Source organism: Lepus europaeus, chromosome 4, assembly GCF_033115175.1.
Source record: "Lepus europaeus isolate LE1 chromosome 4, mLepTim1.pri, whole genome shotgun sequence".
NCBI classification, from domain to species: domain Eukaryota; kingdom Metazoa; phylum Chordata; class Mammalia; order Lagomorpha; family Leporidae; genus Lepus; species Lepus europaeus.
The window spans coordinates 23,094,311-23,113,512 of NC_084830.1; the positions used below are offsets into that span (position 1 = coordinate 23,094,311).

General features: G+C 40.0%; 1 protein-coding gene across 9 annotated transcripts in view; it reads left to right on the top strand.

Annotated features, from left to right (window-relative positions):
• ENPP2 (ectonucleotide pyrophosphatase/phosphodiesterase 2) overlaps positions 1 to 19,202 on the top strand; it is a 116,579-nt gene that overhangs the window by 44,608 nt on the left and 52,769 nt on the right. For all 9 annotated transcript variants that reach the window (XM_062188062.1, XM_062188061.1, XM_062188065.1 and 6 more), the window contains exons 3-9: positions 670 to 825; positions 5,619 to 5,744; positions 7,121 to 7,181; positions 9,600 to 9,697; positions 9,925 to 10,004; positions 10,934 to 11,053; positions 18,358 to 18,413. In XM_062188062.1, coding sequence (XP_062044046.1) covers positions 670 to 825; positions 5,619 to 5,744; positions 7,121 to 7,181; positions 9,600 to 9,697; positions 9,925 to 10,004; positions 10,934 to 11,053; positions 18,358 to 18,413 — 697 coding nt within the window. The remainder of the gene's footprint in view (positions 1 to 669; positions 826 to 5,618; positions 5,745 to 7,120; positions 7,182 to 9,599; positions 9,698 to 9,924; positions 10,005 to 10,933; positions 11,054 to 18,357; positions 18,414 to 19,202) is intronic.

Below are 19,202 nucleotides of genomic sequence, written 5' to 3' on the forward strand. Positions count from 1 at the left end.
TTATATAATTTTCATCTCACTGGATTGTTTTTTCCAAAATTTTGGTTGCTTCTTGGGATTTCTATGTATACACTTAGGCCATATGAAATATGAAATTGGAGATTTGTTTCTAACAAACCACGACTGAGCTTGTGTTTGTATAACACTAGCTATCTGTGTCGATTTTATGGTTAGAAGAGATTGTAAGTCTTCTGTTCTAATCATTTACATTCAGACTGTTCTTAGGAACCTTTGGGCTCAAGTTTCCTTTCCAGAAGCTACAGATTTGTAAATCGAGAATGGAACTCTTGTTTCTAAGTGTGTAGATCAAAGTACAGCTCTCCCTTGGTATCCTCAACACCCACAGGGGCATCAGCTGTCACAGATTTGAAGTAACGATAGGTAATAGTAATGAAATCAGTGGGCCACAGTTGTTACTCTATATGTCTGACACCCTGCTAGGTGTTTTACATGGGTTGTTTCATTTAATTTTCATTCCAACCTAGAGTTACTTTTATGAATCTGACCTCATTATGGATGAGGAAATTATGGCACCAAGGAGGCCAATGTATAGCAAGTGATGGAGCCAGGATTCTCTGTAGCCACACCGTGAGGCTTTCCAGTACTGCCCTTCCATAGTGGTGTGACCCGTTTCCCAATGCAATTGTTTTTGCCTCTCATTCCTTGCAGCAATGTCTGACTCCCCCTGGACCAACATCTCTGGATCCTGCAAGGGAAGATGCTTTGAACTTCAAGAGGCTGGGCCTCCTGAATGTCGGTGTGACAACCTGTGCAAGAGCTACAGCAGTTGCTGCCATGACTTTGACGAGCTCTGTCTGAAGACAGGTATGAAGCTTTCAAGTCTTCTCTAATCCCCAGGAGATGGTTTGAAGTCTCCCTGCTGTTGGGCCCCCTGGAGCATCCGTCCTGCTTTGGCCTATCCAAACCACCCTGAATGTGAATTTGGTTTCTTGAATGATTGGGAGTCCTCTCAGGAGCATACCCTGTGTGAATGACTGTTGTTTTCACACAGGCCCACTGAAAGAAGTGCTTTGCAGATGTAGTCATTCTACATTGCCTGTGGAAGTGTTTGTGGCCAGGCTTTTTTTTCATTTTCTTCATTTCTGTCTCTTGCTGTCAGTTACAGCATGCATTGCTAGGATACATGGACTGAAAGTATGCACCTTTTAAATTGCTTGCCTACCCATTTTCCAGCATTTGTCTTATTTCATCTTATGGTGTGGTGACTGCTGATCGATGCTGTCCTTGATATGAATTGGGAATTGCTATGAATTCTATCTTGGGTTTTATTCTCTGGATAGCTCTAAAATCTTCTCTAGGGTCTTCGTGGCTTTACATTTCTCCTATACTGGGACAGTCATTCGGACATACAAGCTTCTGAACAAACGCCCCTAAATTGAGAAAAAGCTTGCTTTGGGACTTTCGCCATTCTGTTGTTCTGTTTTCAAAGCTCAACATACCAAATGGAACTTTTGAGGTAACGTGTATGTTATCGATTGCACCTCTGGCAAAACCACACTCAAACCATCTAAGAGTCCAACAGTCAGTCCTGTTCTTGACATCACTAGGAGCAGATTCCCTAGCTTCCTTGACAACTTCTTACTTGATTTTGGACTTTGATGTAAAGATGATTTTTTCAGAAGCTGTGGGAGTTCTGTGACTGCATGAGAGGGCACAGGGTGTAGCTGGGTCTTTGGGCAGTCACTGTGTGGGGCTGCACATGCTCAGAGCTCCCTGACTGCCGGCGGTCGGGGGACATGCAGCAGGATCCGTGCTCAGAGTGAGGACTGCACAGGTGCAGTGCAGGTGAGTATTGCACCCACTGAAGGCTAACACCGGGCATTGATCACCTTGGAAGAGAGGAGGTGAGGGTGTGACCACACCTACAGAGGGGACCATACCCCTCTGTTAACAAGAGGAGATCTACCATGCCCAACTTGGGTGTCACCTGGATACTTGTCCCACTGTGGAGCACTCACCAGAGCTCCCTAGTCTGATCTTTCTAATGGGATCATTGGAAATGGAGACATTATTCTCTTTTGCTTCTTAAGCCATAGTGTTTGATTTTACATGAAAACTGACATCAACTTCGTTACTAATTCTGATTTACTTATTCTCCCTACCCTTCCCCAAAATAATAAGAGCTTCCTTAGGCTATTTTTTTGCATAAAATATTTTCCAAACACTTAGCCACTTTTTTGTTGCTTCCTTTGGAACTTCTCCCAGGTTCCTTAGTTGTGGGCCTGCAAACTTAGTGCTGAGGCCACTGTAAACTGAATATATAGACAGAACAGATGTTTTGGTGGAGTTCTTTGGCTCTGATTCACTATTTCAAACCAGCAATCTGTGTCTGCTTGGCACTGAGTAATTTACTAAACATTTTATGATTCCTCTCTGCCTTGAGTGTTTTTTTTTTTTTTTTTTTTTTGACAGGCAGAGTTAGACAATGAGAGAGAGAGACAGAGAGAAAGGTCTTCCTTCCATTGGTTCACCCCCCAAATGGCCACTATGGCCGGCGCGCTACGGCCGGTGCATTGCGCCGATCCGAAGCCAGGAGCCAGGTGCCTCCTCCTGGTCTCCCATGCGGGTGCAGGGCCCAAGCACTTGGGCCATCCTCCACTGCACTCCTGGGCCACAGCAGAGAGCTGGCCTGGAAGAGGAGCAACCGGGACATAATCTGGTGCTTCAACTGGGCCTGCCTTGAGTGTCTTGTCCCTGACATGTCATCTCAACTTTCTGGATTCCTGGTCTCAGAGTTTTGTAGGAAGATTCAGAGATCCCCTGACTCTAACATAGCTCTCTGCATGCAGGTCCTGCCTTTCTTCCCAGGTTTAATACAGATGGAATATAGTAATGTTTCACAAAGTGCTTCTTTTTCTGTGTACAAAGATAAGAAAGGCTGAATGTAAAAGTCATACATCAAATAATGAGATGTTGAAGGAAGAACCGAAAGTCTCTGAGGTCTCACAATGTTTCAAAAGCACTCTCTAGATACAAGCACAGTGTTTCAGTATAAACTCTGATCTCTTTGTGAATGTGCTTGTGTGTGTGTCTTATGCAAGTGTGAATGTGTGTGTATGTGCGTGTACAAACATGTTAGAGAGTATCTGGGTCTATAAACTTTAACATCCCTTTGAATGTCTACCGAGGTTGCCTTTGAACAGCTGCAACCTAATTCATTTAGGAATTAATGAATGCTTGTATTTCCCCCAGATTTGCTATATGAATAATATGCTATATCAATGAATACTTCTCATGCATATTCATACTTTTATATACTTTCTTATGAAAAATTCCTTGGAATTGAATTTCAGGGTCAAAATATATATGTGTATTAAAAATTTAAATATATATTACAAAATTATACTTGCAAAAGCTTATATTTCTACCAAAAGCACAAGAGCCTTTCACTACTCTGCTTTCAGCATTGGATATTAAATAAACCAGTCCCCAGAAGACAAATGTCAGATGTTTTCTCTGATTTGTGGTAACTGATATACAGAGAACAATAAATGTAATGTATACCAGTGAAACTGACATGTTGAGATTTGATTATTGTTTATAGCCCTGGTCTATACTCCTGAAGGCCAGAGGTCTTTCTATTTACTGCTTGTTGAGTTCTTTATTTAGTGGAGGATTAAGCTTGTGATTATAAAGTAAATCAGAAGTTTGTCATCACAAAATTAAAAGAAAAGTAAGAAAGGAAGGAGGAAAGAGAATAGGGAGTATTATGGTCTTAAGACTTTGTATATGAAATACATGAAATGTGTTCACTTTCTATAAAAAATAAAAAATTAAAAAAATCTTTTTTTCTAATATGGTCAGTTATGATATTTTCCAATAAGGTTAACATTTTTTTGTTTTTATTCAATTTGCTTTGAAAATTTCTCAACTGACTGACTCATAATTTGCTTGGAGTTTACTTTGAATCTTGAATTTCTTTTTTATTCCATTCTTGCACAAAGTTAATAGTTCTTCAACTAATGTATGTAGCTACTAATGATTCTCTTTTACAAGAAAAGGGGTGTTAATGTGTAATTAGGAGCCTATTGTTGGAGAGCATTATCCCTGCATTGGAGGGGAAAGTAACGCATAATCTCTATTAGAAACCTTAGAGAACTGCCAACTATTTGGAATAACAGGTCCTGAATAAAAGATTGAAGCACTTGCTCTTCTTGGGAAGAGATGGAAATGGAAACAGAGAACACTGAAAATTCAGAGAGTGGGATCAAGACGCAAAGATTTCTCCAAAAGAAAGAGTTAAACAGTATTGTATGGTTTTCTAGCTAATGACCTGCCAAAATGGGTAACAATAGTACTTTTGCGTGAGAAGTAATATTTCTTTATTCATGTATGCACCTAACCAAGTCCCGCTTGGTAGAAGAATACTACTGAGCTACACTGCTTCCTAAAAGTGTGGCTTTCCACTTAGGCCATATCTTAAAAGACGCAGACCTGCAGTGTCCATGTGTTTTTTAGCTCAGAGCATTCTTTCTTGCTATTCTGCCTTCTATAGACTCCTCATCTCACCCTATTGCTCTCTGTCATTGCCTTCTGCTGTTTTCTTCTCAACACTTGGCAGTAGCTGATTTATCTTGGTTACTTGCTTACAGTCAGTCTTTTCTAACTGGGTTGTAAGTTCCATGAAAGTAGGGAGCTTATCTCATTTGTTCCTCAGTTCATCCCCAGCATTTAACAACACGGACAACATAGGATAAAGATTTAATGAATACATGAATTAACCATGAAAGTTATCACTGAATGCCAAGAGTCACAATTTATTTCCATGGTCATTTCCAGCTAGATTTAATAAATATTCATTTCACAGCCTTGTAGTCTGATATGGGGAACAGTGGTGAAATGGGAGATGTGTAATTTTTTCTGCCTTGGTGTCTAGCATATAAAAAGTAAAACAAAACAAAACAAAATACAGCACAATCTTTAAAATGAAAAGATTATTTTCCAGAATGTACCTTCTTGGAAGAGTTGAGCCATGAACTCGCAATCAAGCACAACTCAAGCACAGTGAGACAGAAATCCATAAGCAATCCACCTGCCTCCTTGAAAGTAGGCACTAGGATCTGTCACTGTGGGGCCACATTTTGGCCAGTGATTGGAACCATGAATCTTTGAAGGCCCCCTTGCACTCTTCATCTGTTTAGCACTGTCCCTCCAGGTGCATCACAGCAGCTAGAGACCACGTAGTTGTATTATCACTTATACTTCAATCAAGCTGATTAAAGTTAAGTAAAGCAACTTCTGAAAATGAAAGGGTCGAGTTACTGATAGCTGTCATAACCCTTGCTCACCACACATTTTATGGAGTCTGTTAGAACAATTTGTGAAGAGTAGGGATACTTTGCAAGCCTTATAGGACTCCATTTTCCTGAAGAATCCAATTACATTTTGACTTCATTCTTTAATTTGAAAAATTAGAAATCTATCCTGTCTGTAAATTTTCCGAATATCGTGTAGGCCTCCGGCCAGTTCGGGTTTCATAAGCAGATTAAATCACGTGGGGTTTGAGCTCTTTTTGTTGGAAATCCCCGTAAGCAGTTGTGGCCTCTTTCATTTGGCTTGTGTGTAGCAGTGAAAGTATTTTATTGTGGTGATTTCAGCTCGTGGCTGGGAGTGTACTAAGGACAGATGTGGAGAAGTAAGAAATGAAGAAAATGCCTGCCACTGCTCCGAGGACTGCCTGGCACGGGGAGACTGCTGTACCAATTACCAAGTGGTTTGCAAAGGTACACGTTTCTTTGGATTGACCTGAGATTTCAAAGAACAAGAATTGGACGTGCTCCAAGGGACCCTGGATGTTGTGATGCAGCTCCCTGGATATGGGCTTGGAAGGAAGAAGAGTTGACTTTGTTAATTTCTCATGCTGCTTTCCTAGTTTTGCTACTCTGCATTTCATTCATCTGAAATAACAAGGAAATAAAACCGTAATAATGAAGAGATTTCTAAACTTCCCGTTTTGGTTTTCAGTAGGGATTCCTAGAAGCAGAGCCCAAGACAGGAATTTGGTTTTTGGACTTCATTGAGAGAAAGCTTTGCAGCAAACAAAGCAGGTTAAGAAAGAGAGGGTGGGATAAGTAAGGCCACCAGAGCTGATTGCTCCCCTTGGCCCACTCCACTGCTGGCCCTAAAAACTAAATCCAAATATTGCTCTCTCTCTCTTTTTTTTTTTTACACTTTGATGGCTTCCATCTGCCAGATTCGTCCCCAAATGCCTACCGCAGCCAGGTCTAGGCCCAACTGAAGCCAAGAGCCAGGAAACCAATCTGAGTCTCTTAAGTGGGTAACAGGGACCCAAGTACTTGAACTATCACCTGCTGCCTTCTAGGTGTGCATAGCAGAAAACCGGACTCAAATTCAGGCACCCTGACATAGGATTTGGGTGTCCCAAGCAGAGACGTAACCACTGCACCAAACGCCTGCCCTGGGTGGCTACCCTTGAGCCACGAGGACACGACTTTTGTATCCAGTGGGTGTGGACTGTTTGCTTAGGCACTGGCAGGGACCTGGGGGTTGGAGTGGTTGCCAACCAGGGGGATCCAGGACACCAGTCACTCCTTTAGACCCCAAAGGCATGTGAGGCTGCTTTAAAAAGTTTATGGAAGATATAATTCAAGGGCTGTACACAGATTCATTGGCAAATACTCTCTGTTGCAACCTTCTAGCTATCATTTCTGTATTTTCTAAGCTCTAAAGGGGGGTTGTGTCTTGCTTTCCATGGTTTGGAGATCTTCAGTGGCAGAGAAAAGAATTTTCCATCTAATAACCAAAGAGTTTATTTCTGGAGGGATACAAACATGAAAGTTTGTTCACTGACGCCACTGTTTTTTTTTTTTTTTTTTTTAATCTACAAACCATTTAGACTTAGAAAGCTGGAATAAATACCACTTGAGGTTATTAGAGCTTAGCTTCCTCACCATGTATGGGTATACTTTACAAACCAAACCAGGCACCAGACTTTATTCTAGCATTTCTTTTTAGATAATGTCCCATAAACAATCGCTCATATCAAATAGGACACAAGTCCTGAAGTTGCATTGCTCTGAGGCTCTGGATACCATTGATAATTAGACTCAACAATAAACTTACCCATTTTTCTTCAAAGGAGAATCTCATTGGGTAGATGATGACTGTGAGGAAATAAAGGCGCCAGAATGCCCTGCAGGGTAAGTGTATTTTATGAATCTTATGATGCTTTATACATTACAGAATATAGACGGGTAAAATACTGGAAGCAATGTAAAATTAAAATCCTCTTCTGTAGGCAAACTTCATGAGTCCTTATAAGTAATTCCCTGTTAAAAGCTAGAAAGTACATTTTAGAGTAGTGATAGTCTTATTTTTCTAATTTCTTGCTATCACTTCTATATATGTTGGATTCTGAATATTACCTATGTTCCACAAGAGCTGGAAATGTTACAAAATGCATCTTAATGTCACTGAAGAAGGAAACATTTCTGGCAGTGACTTGTTTTTGGTGGTTTTCCCTAAAGTTCTGCTTTTGCTTTTCTTCTGTTTTGGTAGGGAGGGGTGGAAGTGGGGGACTAAAGAACTTCTAAAACATATCATCCAAGAGGGTAACTCCTACCAGATGCTGCAGAAACTTGAGGAACCACTGAAGTACTGCCTGGCTGGAGGACAGTCAGCTTGGGTGACACCCCCAGTTCCACTGTGACCAGCGTCAAGGCACTTATCATGCCTTCCAGGAAACTGCTGAAAATTCATCAACCCGTAAAATGCTTAGCAGGAAACATGTTTTGAACAAATATAGTCTTGTAATATATTTGTCCTTTAAATGTATTTTTGTTTTATGTACCACAGGTTGGAACACAAAATGTGTTTAGATATTATCTTTAGTTTTTGCTCCTTTTTAACCTTTGTGGGTCACTTGAACTTCTTTGGGTTTGCAGAATGGCATGGCAATAGGTTCTGGCTATTTAAAATGTGTTCAGTTATTTTTGCTGAAAAAGTAGTCTATATGAAAGAAACTCTGTTAAATGGTAACAGTAATTCAAACAGGAAGCCCTTATGTGGTATTATTCTGAGTGCTTTATATGTGACTCATTTAAAATATGTCTTATTTACAATGAGACTTAAAAAAGCCTAATTCTGTACCTGCTCTATTAGCTTCAAACTATTAGGAATAATTTTATAATATCTTAATATTCTCAAGTCTGATTGGACATTTGTATCGTTAGAATATAATCAAGGAGGGGCTGGTGCTGTGGCATAGTGGGTTAAGCTTCCACCTGTAGCACCAGCATCTCTCATGAGTTCCAGCTGCTCCATTTCCAATCCAGCTCCCTGCTAGTACACCTGGAAAAGCAGCAGAAGATGGTCCAAGTCCTTGGGCCCCTGCACCCATGAGGGAGATCCAGAGGAAGCTCATGGTTCCTGGCTTCAGCCTGGCCCAGTGCTGGCTCTTGTGGCCATTTGAGGAGTGAACCAGCAGATAGAAGACCTCTCTCTGTGTGTCTATTTTTCTTTCTCTCTGTAACTCTGCCTTTCAAATAAATAAAATAAATCTTTTAACAAAAGACTATAATAAAGGACAATCTGATCAGATCTTTCCCTGGGTAAATGGGTAGTCTACTCCTTTACTGATATACTTAAAAAAAAATCTTCTATGATTTAAATTAATTTTGAAATTATTATATAATTAAAGGATTTTTAAAACATTTTATTTTAAAGACAGGAAAAGAGAGAGAGAGAGAGAGAGAGAGAAAGAATCCTTCATCTGCTGACGTTCCCGAAATGCCTGCTGCAGCCAGAACTGGGCCAGGTCTCCCACGTAGAGGGAAGAAGCACAAGTGCTCGAGCCATCACCTGCTGGCTCCCAGTGTGGATTTTAGCAGGAAATTGGATAGGAAGAAGACTAGCTGGGACTTGAAGATATGGGGCGTGGGTATCCCAAGTGGTGATTTAACCTCTGCAGCGAATGTCTGCCCCAAAGGAATTTCCTGAGAAGTGCTTAGGTCTTCCGGAGGAAGCACTAGTTCCATTAATTTTACGATTCTCTCATTGATATATTTGATCAGTATGCACTGAAGCTTTATATGGTTTACAAATGGTGTTTTGAAACGATGAGGAAGAGAAGTATATGGAATGATCACTGTAAAGTGAAATGATGGATGTGTGAATGAGAAGGAGACATGCATTTACGTCTGAAAGGCGTTCGGAAGCATGAACAGCTGACATTACAGAAGACAAACTTGCAGCTGGAGTTTAAAGAAGGAATAGGTGTTTTCCAGGTAGCAAAGGCGAGAATACATATTCTAGGCAAACATAAGCTTTCCCTCTGCTTCCCCTCCAAACAGTGTATAGAACCTCGCCTGCAGCAGAGGAGAAGGTACACCAGGGCCAATCTGGGGTGAAGCTCCTTCTCTGGGCCATTTGGTGACATTGGCCTTTTTACTCTGGCCTTCCCTCCTTTCAAGTGTTACATCACTGGAAGCCCAGGCTTGTGCAGGCGTCCTCCCTTGGAGTTTCTTCTCAGAAATTATTTGTCCCAATTATCAACAATGACTAGATGTGATGGAAATTCCATGCAGTTCTTTCTAAGGCTTAATGTGTTCCTGTTTAAGGTTTGTTCGCCCTCCATTAATCATCTTCTCTGTGGATGGTTTCCGGGCATCTTACATGAAGAAAGGCAGCAAGGTCATGCCAAACATTGAGAAACTAAGTAAGTAGTTTTCCTCCTCTGTTTCCTCCGCTGGAATCCAGGATCTCCACAGTAACTGCTCTGCTATGGGCACCAAGGTGTATGGAGGACACATTGTTTCACGTGGTTTATTATATGGGATACAAAAGTGAAGGCAACATGTGCCTTTGGCCGTTTATAAAACAGATTTTGTTGCATGAAAATTCCTGTTCCTTCTCTGGTTCTAATATTTGAAATTCTATTCCCAGGATCCTGTGGCACACACTCTCCATACATGAGGCCTGTGTACCCAACAAAAACCTTCCCTAACTTGTACACTTTGGCCACTGTAAGTACTTTTGCAAATGATTCATATTCAAACAGCTGATTTCACCCTGGAATGACTTCAAGGAAAGCCTTTTAAAGCATGGTTCTTAGTTTTCAAAGCAAATCTTTCTGCTTCCCATCCTATCTGCTTTAGTTCATAGCAATTGCCTTTTGTAATTTGGTGGGTGATTGAACTGCGATGCAAATTTTAAATTGAAACCTTAAAAAAAAAAAAGAAAAGAAAGCTGAAACTGCTTTTCAGGTGCAGCTCTGTATGCTGGCTACATTATATTTCTTTCAAATATTGAAAGGACTATTTCTTAATTTCTGAACTTACATGTAAAATGTTGACTTCAGGGCTGCTATGTTTTAATTTTTGGGTAGTCCAAATTCTACCTCACTTTTTGCTTTTATTTATTATTCCATTATTGTTTTTATTACTTTTTGGGGGGAGAAATAGAACTTACAAAGAAGGAAAAGTATATGTGATAATAGAAGTTTCTGTGGATGTACATGTGTACATTTCAAATTAAAGGTTAATTTATTATAATACAATTATTGTCTTTTTAATAGATTACAATAGTTAGAAAATTCAAATGTAAAGTTTCTTACAATAATGTTAAGATTATTATAAGGCTTATAATTAGTTCCATAGTTACTTTTCATGTTTGGCCAGAGAGATACACAATAAAGTATCTATTTATCTATATATCTGTGTATATATGTTTATATACACACATACATATGTAAATATATATACAAATACCATATATACACATGTTTTATATCTATATCTATATATATATATATATATATATACACCCACGTACATACACACATTTTGGAAATTAAGTATTGCTGTAACACTTCAAGTAATATAATTTATAATAGAACCAACATATTTAGACTATTGCATTATTATTTAAAATGTGACTTTGCATTTGCACATAGGGACTGTATCCAGAATCACATGGAATTGTAGGCAATTCAATGTACGATCCTGTGTTTGATGCCACTTTCCATCTTCGAGGGCGAGAGAAGTTTAACCATAGATGGTGGGGAGGTCAACCGGTAAGTTTTGCATTTTTGTGTGTATGTGCCTTGAAACAATTTATGCCAAAATGCACCACCTGAGAAAAAGAGACAATTTCCTTCTACTTAGCAGTGTTTCATTCTTTTGATATTATTATATATATATATATATATATATATACACACACACACATACATACGTACAATGTGTGCACAGCAAATATGTATACTAGGGGGTCTTCAAAAGTTTTGTGAAAAATGTAAAAACTATACATGGTTTTCAAAAAATCTTTTGCTCCAAAATAAACTTGTCCTTTAATTCCATTTTTCCATGAACATTTTGAAGTGTCCTCTGCAGTGTATATACATACCTGCTTATATGTGTATACATCACATATTTGCATAAGTACATATGCATGTATACACACATGTACATGTATAATATATGTGTATATGTGTTCTGGTGCATGGATGTCTGTGCGTGTGATGTTATGATTATAAAAGTGTGAGTTGTTAAATGTCTTCACTAGAATGATTGTGGTGGAAATGGGGACAAGGGGTAAATTTCAGAACCATTTTGAAGAAGAAATAGACACTACTGATTTACTAGACTTGGGGTACAGTGAAAAAGAGAAATGAATGACTATGACTTCCCCAATGTTTTTGCCCCAATGCTGTAAAGTACAGCAACAGGAAAACTTACTGAAAAAATTTTCAGTGAAACCCACAGTAAATTCATAAATTCAAAAAAAATTTAAATTTATAAAGGGGGAACAAATTCCATATATTTGATATATACAGATTAATAGCATAATGATACTTCCCACCCCATTGTCCCTCTCACCCAATCCCCCACCCTCTCTTATCCTTCCTTTTTTATTTTTTCTTTTAATTTTTGCAATGACATACTTTCAGTTTATTTTATAATCACACACTTAACCCCCCACTAAATAAAGAATTCAACAAATAATAGACGGAAAACCCACTGTTCTTCAAGAGTATATACAAGGGCTGTAAAAATAATCAAACCTCAAAATGTCAATTCATAAATTCTTTAATGCATTTAAAAACTTACCCATTAAAAATTTTAAATTTAAATTATATATTTTATTTTATTTATTTATTTTTTTACAGGCAGAGTGGATAGAGAGAGAGAGAGAAAGGTCTTCCTTTTTGCCGTTGGTTCACCCTCCAATGGCCGCTGCGGCCAGTGCATCTCGCTGATCCGAAGCCAGGAGCCAGGTGCTTCTCCTGGTCTCCCATGCGGGTGCAGGGCCCAAGCACTTGGGCCATCCTCCACTGCACTCCCGGGCCATAGCAGAGAGCTGGCCTGGAAGAGGGGCAACCGGGATAGAATCCGGCACCCCAACCGGGACTAGAACCCGGTGTGCCGGCGCCGCTAGGCGGAGGATTAGCCTGTTAAGCCACAGCGCCGGCCTAAATTATATATTTTAAACATAATAATAAGTAAAATCACACCTTGATACTGAGACAGCAAATTAATGCTTTGAAAAAAGTCACTCTATTCATTTCAGATCAAAGGATGGACAGACAATAAAAAGGGATGGAGGAGGTTTTTTACTTATGTTTCCCTGTGACTGTGCATATAGATAATTTGCTTTGGTCAGACAGGAGCAAGGCAACAACATAAAGGCTTAGTTGTTGAATGTGCAGAGCTGGGCTGAAATGCACAAGCTCCTGGTCAGAAAGATCTGAATCACCATAGGAAACACCCAGTGCACACAGTCAAAAAGGATGGAAGATGGGTACATTTCATGCCAACTCTGATTAGGACTGAAACTGATTATGAAGAGGACTGCAAGGTCTTTATGCCATATATGAGAGGAGGCCAGTATTGGCACAAATCCCATGTATCCACCATGCTTGTATAATCTTATACCTGGAAATGGTTACTGCAATCTATGGGCAAAATAGGGACTCTAAGTAGGAATTTTTTCTTAAGGTATTGCTCTTTAAGAAAATGTCATTTGTGATCAGAACATTTGTATCGTATAACAAGTGAATCAGTATGCAAGGATAAATATGGACTTTTCATTTTTTTTTTAAAAATAAACATTGGAAGACTTCTTGAATGTCTGCAGAAATGTCCTTGAATAATAGATGTTCTAATTCTGCTGTCTTTACTCAGGCTGCACTCCCAAAAGTCCATGATGACCTAGGGTGTGCTCGTAGTGCAATGTGTTGACGGGGTGGATTTCACAAACAAGGTTTATGACAGGGGAATATTTTATGAGTATATAAAATGGTTGAAATGAGAGCTCAGCCAGTTTGTTGCTAGTTGGTCTTTTCTATTAATTTTATCATGGAGGCAAATTTGCCTGCAGAATGACAGAGGATGTAGAGATAAATAGTAATTTTATCAAACCAGATCACCTTACACCAAGTGTTGACATTAGTTTTCCTCTGGGTTCGCATGACTCAGAAGACGAGCCCACATATTCATTAACTTCTGTGAAACCGAGCTGAGGGAATGCTGTGAACTTGCCCATGAAGAGAGGTCCCTGTGTTAACTGTTTGCCTGTTTCCTCCCTAACTCTCAAAGCTGACATCTCTGACCAAGTTTAGGACTCTTCTCGTGTGAACCAGGATTTGTGGTGAAATGGATTTGTGTTTCCTTCTGTCATCTTAAACAGGATGCCATCATAGGAATTCTAAGAAGCACCATAGCCATAAATAAAAAAAATGCTTTATTGAAATTTGATAATTACGGACAGCAGCTATAAGCAATGGTGATCTAAGAGTATAAGAAACCATAAGTTCTGTAAGAAAAGGAATAACAAACATTCCTCTAGCATTTGTGCAATTCTCTTAGAGGCTTGTACATTTCCTAAAGTCATCACTGGAAAAACTAGAGTTGAAAAAATATTTATTAAAAAGTTAGGCTGGTAATTAAATGAAACACAACTTATTTTTACTGGATGATTAAATCATGCAATAGATTTTTGCAAAATAATATAGGTGCCAGGTTAAATGGTGAATAAAAGCCACTTCTTGCCTGGCTTAAAATCTAGTAGCTGGGATGAGGTGTTTTACAGTACTCATATAAAAAGTTGAATCTTGTTAGGATTCCAAGAGCAATTTCTATAATTTAACTCCCCCCTTCCAAAATTCTGATAAAGCCACTTTAGTGGCTATTCTATTCTGCATTCAGTTTGTTCATCTACAGAATGCACTATTAGAAGTTGTCATCTGCTACCTGATCCTATATATCACACACTTATGTTAATAGATTTCCTTTGGAGTGTTTGTGTCTTTGAAAATTCTCGCTGCTCCAGTCCTGTAATTTTTCATGCAAAGATACCTCAGCAGGGTAGTTCCTGGTGCTGTGTAGAGTACATGGGTTACCTATGGGACTAAGTGTAGAGGCTTGAGAAGTTAAGTCCAGCATCCAGCACTCCATTGTGACTCAAGTTTGCTGAGATCAGGTTTCTGGGCTAAGGCATTTTAAAGAGGAGCAGGTGTGTTCTTATCACTTCTCCAGGTACTTGACCCAGCACAGTTTTCTGCCAGTGCCATGCATTATGGTACCACTCCTTACTGGTGGTGTACTGGGTTGGTACAGAGATCATCTCAGTGAGTTACTTACAGTGTAAAAATGCAAGAAAGATGGCATGTGCGAGGAAGAGGAGAAAGCATGGCATTAAATAGGATAAATTTTCAAAGGACTAGGCTTGATGAAAAGTGAAAGTCATTGCTTAGCTCTTGTTATTATCCTGGTAGGGGAAGCCTTACCTTCTTTTCAGAAAGCTTTTACCTTTTCTTTTTTCTGTTCTTTTCTACGTGGCCTTTCTCTTTGTACTGTATCTTCATGTATTCAGGATGGGCTCTGCTTTCCTGACACCTTACTTATTTTTTAATTTTCCTCTGCAATCTGTCCCCAGGAGGCCTTCCCCAAACTGTTCCAGCCCTGGCTAAGCTAAGTGGTCCCCCTACCTTTTTTTTCTTTTACAGTTTGAACCACATTGTATTTCTCTCTCTATTCTGAAGCCCTCATCTAGAGCCAGGAACATTCAGGTGGTCCACTGCAGAGTTTTGGATTGAGCTGTTCACTCTGAGGTGTGTTTTTGCCTGTACATCCTCTAGGTTAAGTTATCCCAAAGGACAGTGGCCGCTCTTCTAAGCTGGGGCAGCCCCATGGCCACATGGCAACAGCTTCATCACTCTCTTCCTTCTGGCCCTAAGCACCTGGACAGTAGCCGCACTGGTCCATAGTCTGTTTGCTGTGTCTGCAACTCTCATTTCCTTAGTTTGATCAGATCCTCAGCGTGGATATATTGCTGAAGTCACCTGTCGCAGAATTCTATTTATCCTAGCTCTGCGTTGTTGAACACACTTGAATTAATAACTTCCCTTCAAAGAAATGCTAGAAATATAAGTTGTTTATAATTTTTTTAAAAAATTGTTTGCTTATTTTCTGATTTTATTTTTACTTGTTTTCCTGTTACTTGAAAGGCAGAGAGAAGAAGAAGGGGAGGGTGAAGGAGAGGGAGAGGAGAAGAAAGGAGAGGGGAGAGGGAGAAGAGAGGACAGAGAGGGAGAAGTAGAAGGAGAGGGAGAGCAGAAAGAGGAAGAGGGAGAGAGAGAGCAGAGAGAGAGATTGATTTTCCTACTACTGATTCACTCCTTAAATGCCCACAACAGCCAGGTTTGGGCCAGGTGGAAGCCAAGAGCCCAGAACTCAATCCAGTTCTCCCACATGTGTGGCAGGAATCCATCACCTGCTATCTTGCCATCTAGGGTACATATTAGTAGCAATCTGGAAGCGGAAGCAGAGCTGGGATTCAAACTCAGACACTTACATGGGTTGCACGTGTTGCAAGTGGCATTGAAACATCTGTGTCAAATGCCTGCCCCCTGCTTATTTTGTGTTTCAAAACTTCTCTCACAGCTAGATCCTTTACTCAATTTGAGCGAGTGTTGAATTCACATCTAAATCTTTCTAGTTCTGATAACACATCAAGAAAACACCACGTTATTCCCGTTTGTTCCCTTTCTACAGTGTAGCAGCTGGGACACAGATGCTGGAAGCCAGGCCTCTGAGAAAGTAGAGCACTAGAAGGAGGCCTGAGATTAAAGGCAGGAAGCCCAAACCCAGTCTCTTCTTGCTTAGTGTTTTTTAAACTGTGCCTCCCCCCGCCCCTTTAAAAAAAAAAAAAAAAACAATCTCTGAGGAAATTTTAAATTTGGTTGAATTTTTTTTTCCTGATTACAAATATCAATTGTTACTGTAAGCATTTTGGGAAGTACAGAAAAGTATGAAGCACAACTATTCCTGATTTTTGCCATCAGATTTTAACAGTCGCTTTGTCATCCTGACTTTCTGTGCTCCCTCTAACCCGGCAAAGACTTCTGGTCCTGCTTCTTCCCCAAGACTACTGAGCTAACAGTCACTCATGGGGCTTCCTGTCGGCCAGTTGATGCCAATATCAGAATGCATTCTGCAATATGATTTTTGAAACAGTAGGGTCCTCATTTGACAGACTTGTGTTCAGAAGAGTTTTCCTCTAGAAAACCCTAGGATGGTGTTGCATTTCATATATGCTGAAATGTGTATCACCCAGTACAGTTCCTTTGGAAATAACAAGGCCTTAGATTGTCTAGGAAGTTGTTTGGATCTGAAGATGCTAAGCTTGGGTCTGTGGAGTTAAAATCAGTGTGAAAATAGATCACTCAGTATGGGAAGCTGGCCTCTCTGGCGATGGGCACGGTTTGTGGCACCCACAAGGGCTCCAGGACTTAGTTTGAGCTCATTTTCTTGCTGGTGGTGACACCAGAATTAGAATGAATGAAAGGCCAGGATGCATTTTGAACGCAGGGAGGTCTGGGAAGCCCTGGGCAAGCCAGAGTTTGTCTGTAGGATGTTCTGGCACAGAGTTCAGGGTGCTCAGAGCAATCTGAGAGCCTGCTCTCTCTGAACATCCCAGGGAACCAGCAGAGCCGGCCAACCAGGAGCCATGTGCTGCAGTGAGGGCTCCCCTCTCCCAGGATGAGGAGTAGCAGGACTCCATGGATCTGGGAGACACTCTGTGCTCTTGCACGTGCCAGCTGTGGTTTCAGAGGCTGTGGGCCCTCGGAAGCTTCCTGGGGTCTAGAATCCTTCCAGAACTTTCCATGGCCTTGCATGCCAGGTCCTTCAGAAACCATAGCTAAGCTCCTGGATGCCCTACACGTCTCAAGTATGCTTTTCTGCAAAAAAATAAAGGTTTTACCTGGGGCCCCAGGATACTGTTGAAGGCTGAAGACAGTGAAACAACATAGGGCTGGCTACCAGTGCAAGGTCATTTTGCTTTGGCTTTGAGCAAACCACAGTTCTCCGTCCTGTTTGCCTCCATTCTTCCCCTAAAGTGAGGGGTCTCTGCTCCCACAGTTCTGTTCAATGGGATCCTTGCCATCCTAAGCTGTTTTTAATGTTCCTAGAATAACTGGATTATATTTATTTCCATTGTTGCATAATAAGAAAGACTGAACTTGATCTAGTGTTTACCAAATGCTAAAACACTGGTTTAAGAACTTTAAATGTGTTAACTCATTAAAGCTTAGGGTAATCCTATGTGGTAGATAGTATTATCTACATTGTAAAGAAAGCTGAGCACAGAGTGGGTAAGTAACTTGCTGGAAGACCACATGGCTGGTAAGTGACAGAAGCAAGGTTTTAAAAAGTCCACCCGTCTGGTTGCAGAGTCTGGGTTCTGAATTCCTGTATATTCTTCAAAAATCCTTAATGAAATGCTTGGGTCTCCTAACTTATCCCAGAAACTTTTCCCTGAAACGCCATTTACTAAAAGGCTAGGTAAACAATATAGGGACAATCTGGATTAAAACTTAGTCTTTTCCCTCCCCTCCCTTCTCATTCATCTAGTTTAAAGTAAAACAAGAAAAGCCAGGTTCCAGGATTCTGACATCTGGGTGCCAAATTGGGGCTCTCCTCTGTAAGACTTTCAATAGTCAAGGAAACATCTGGTCCACCCCAGGGTCCTTTGATGAGCAGACTTCTGCCACATAAGTGAAATGTACAAACAATGATCAGAAAAGACAGGCACCGGAGAGAGAAACTTTTGAGGTGAAATAAGAGTTTTAAAAGAATGTCACTAGAATCATAGTGGATCTTTTGAGAGCTTTTGCAGAGAATGTATTGAATAACATTTATGGAAATAATGATGCTGACTTCCAGATGTGAAAAAAGAAGTGGTTGCAAATAATGTGAAATTTATGGTGGGGTGTGAGTGGAGTGTAAGATATCGGATCTAATATATTGTAAAGCCTTTCTCTTCTTTGACAAAAACTCAGAATATTTTATAAGCCTCTTATATTTTCCTCATTAGCTATGGATTACAGCCATCAAGCAAGGGGTGAGAGCTGGAACATTCTTTTGGTCTGTGTAAGTTACTTTTATTTTGTCAAGATTTATAAAATTACAATTATGATTCAATTTATGAAACAGCCACTCAGTTTTGATTTTACTTCATTTAAATGTAAAAGGATTAGCACTTTTGAATAGTTGTAGGTATTTTTTCCCAGAGGTCCTCCCCCATCTCTTTTCCCACCTTGTACCCTCGCCCTCTCTTCCTCCCTCATCTCTCCTTCCTTCCATCTTTTCATAATAAAAGGTAAGTAAGGAAGATTTTCTCTTCCTTTTCTGGCCATACTGCTGATTTTCCTATCACCATTTTCAGATTTTGGGTAACTTGTTAGAAAATGTATATTTCTGCTAGACTACTTATTGCTGTGGTTTGCTTTACAATTTTCCATAAATATGTTACAACATGCTATGTTTATTTTGGCTCACAACTTTAAAAATCTAGTGTGGTGTCAGGCAGCTGGAGAACCGACAGAGTGCTCTAGAGGTTGGAAGTTCCATACATGAGACTGTGGGGAAGCGTCCGTTTTCATCCCATTTTCCCAGCGAACTCCACGATCTTCCCAATAAGAAACTGGGACTTCTTTGTGACCCTACAGAGGTGATAGGGGAATTAGTAGTTAATATTGTTAAGCTTTAATGGGAAACTTACCTAATAAAATTGTCAACATGTTGGTTATTTGTAAGCCTTCTTAGAAAGAAAAGGAATCTGTTTCAACTTTCATGGGGATTTTGTTCCCACTGAGATGATCTTTCCTTTTTTTTTTTTTTTTTTTAACCACCTGAAGCTGTTTCCATATTTGCCTCTTA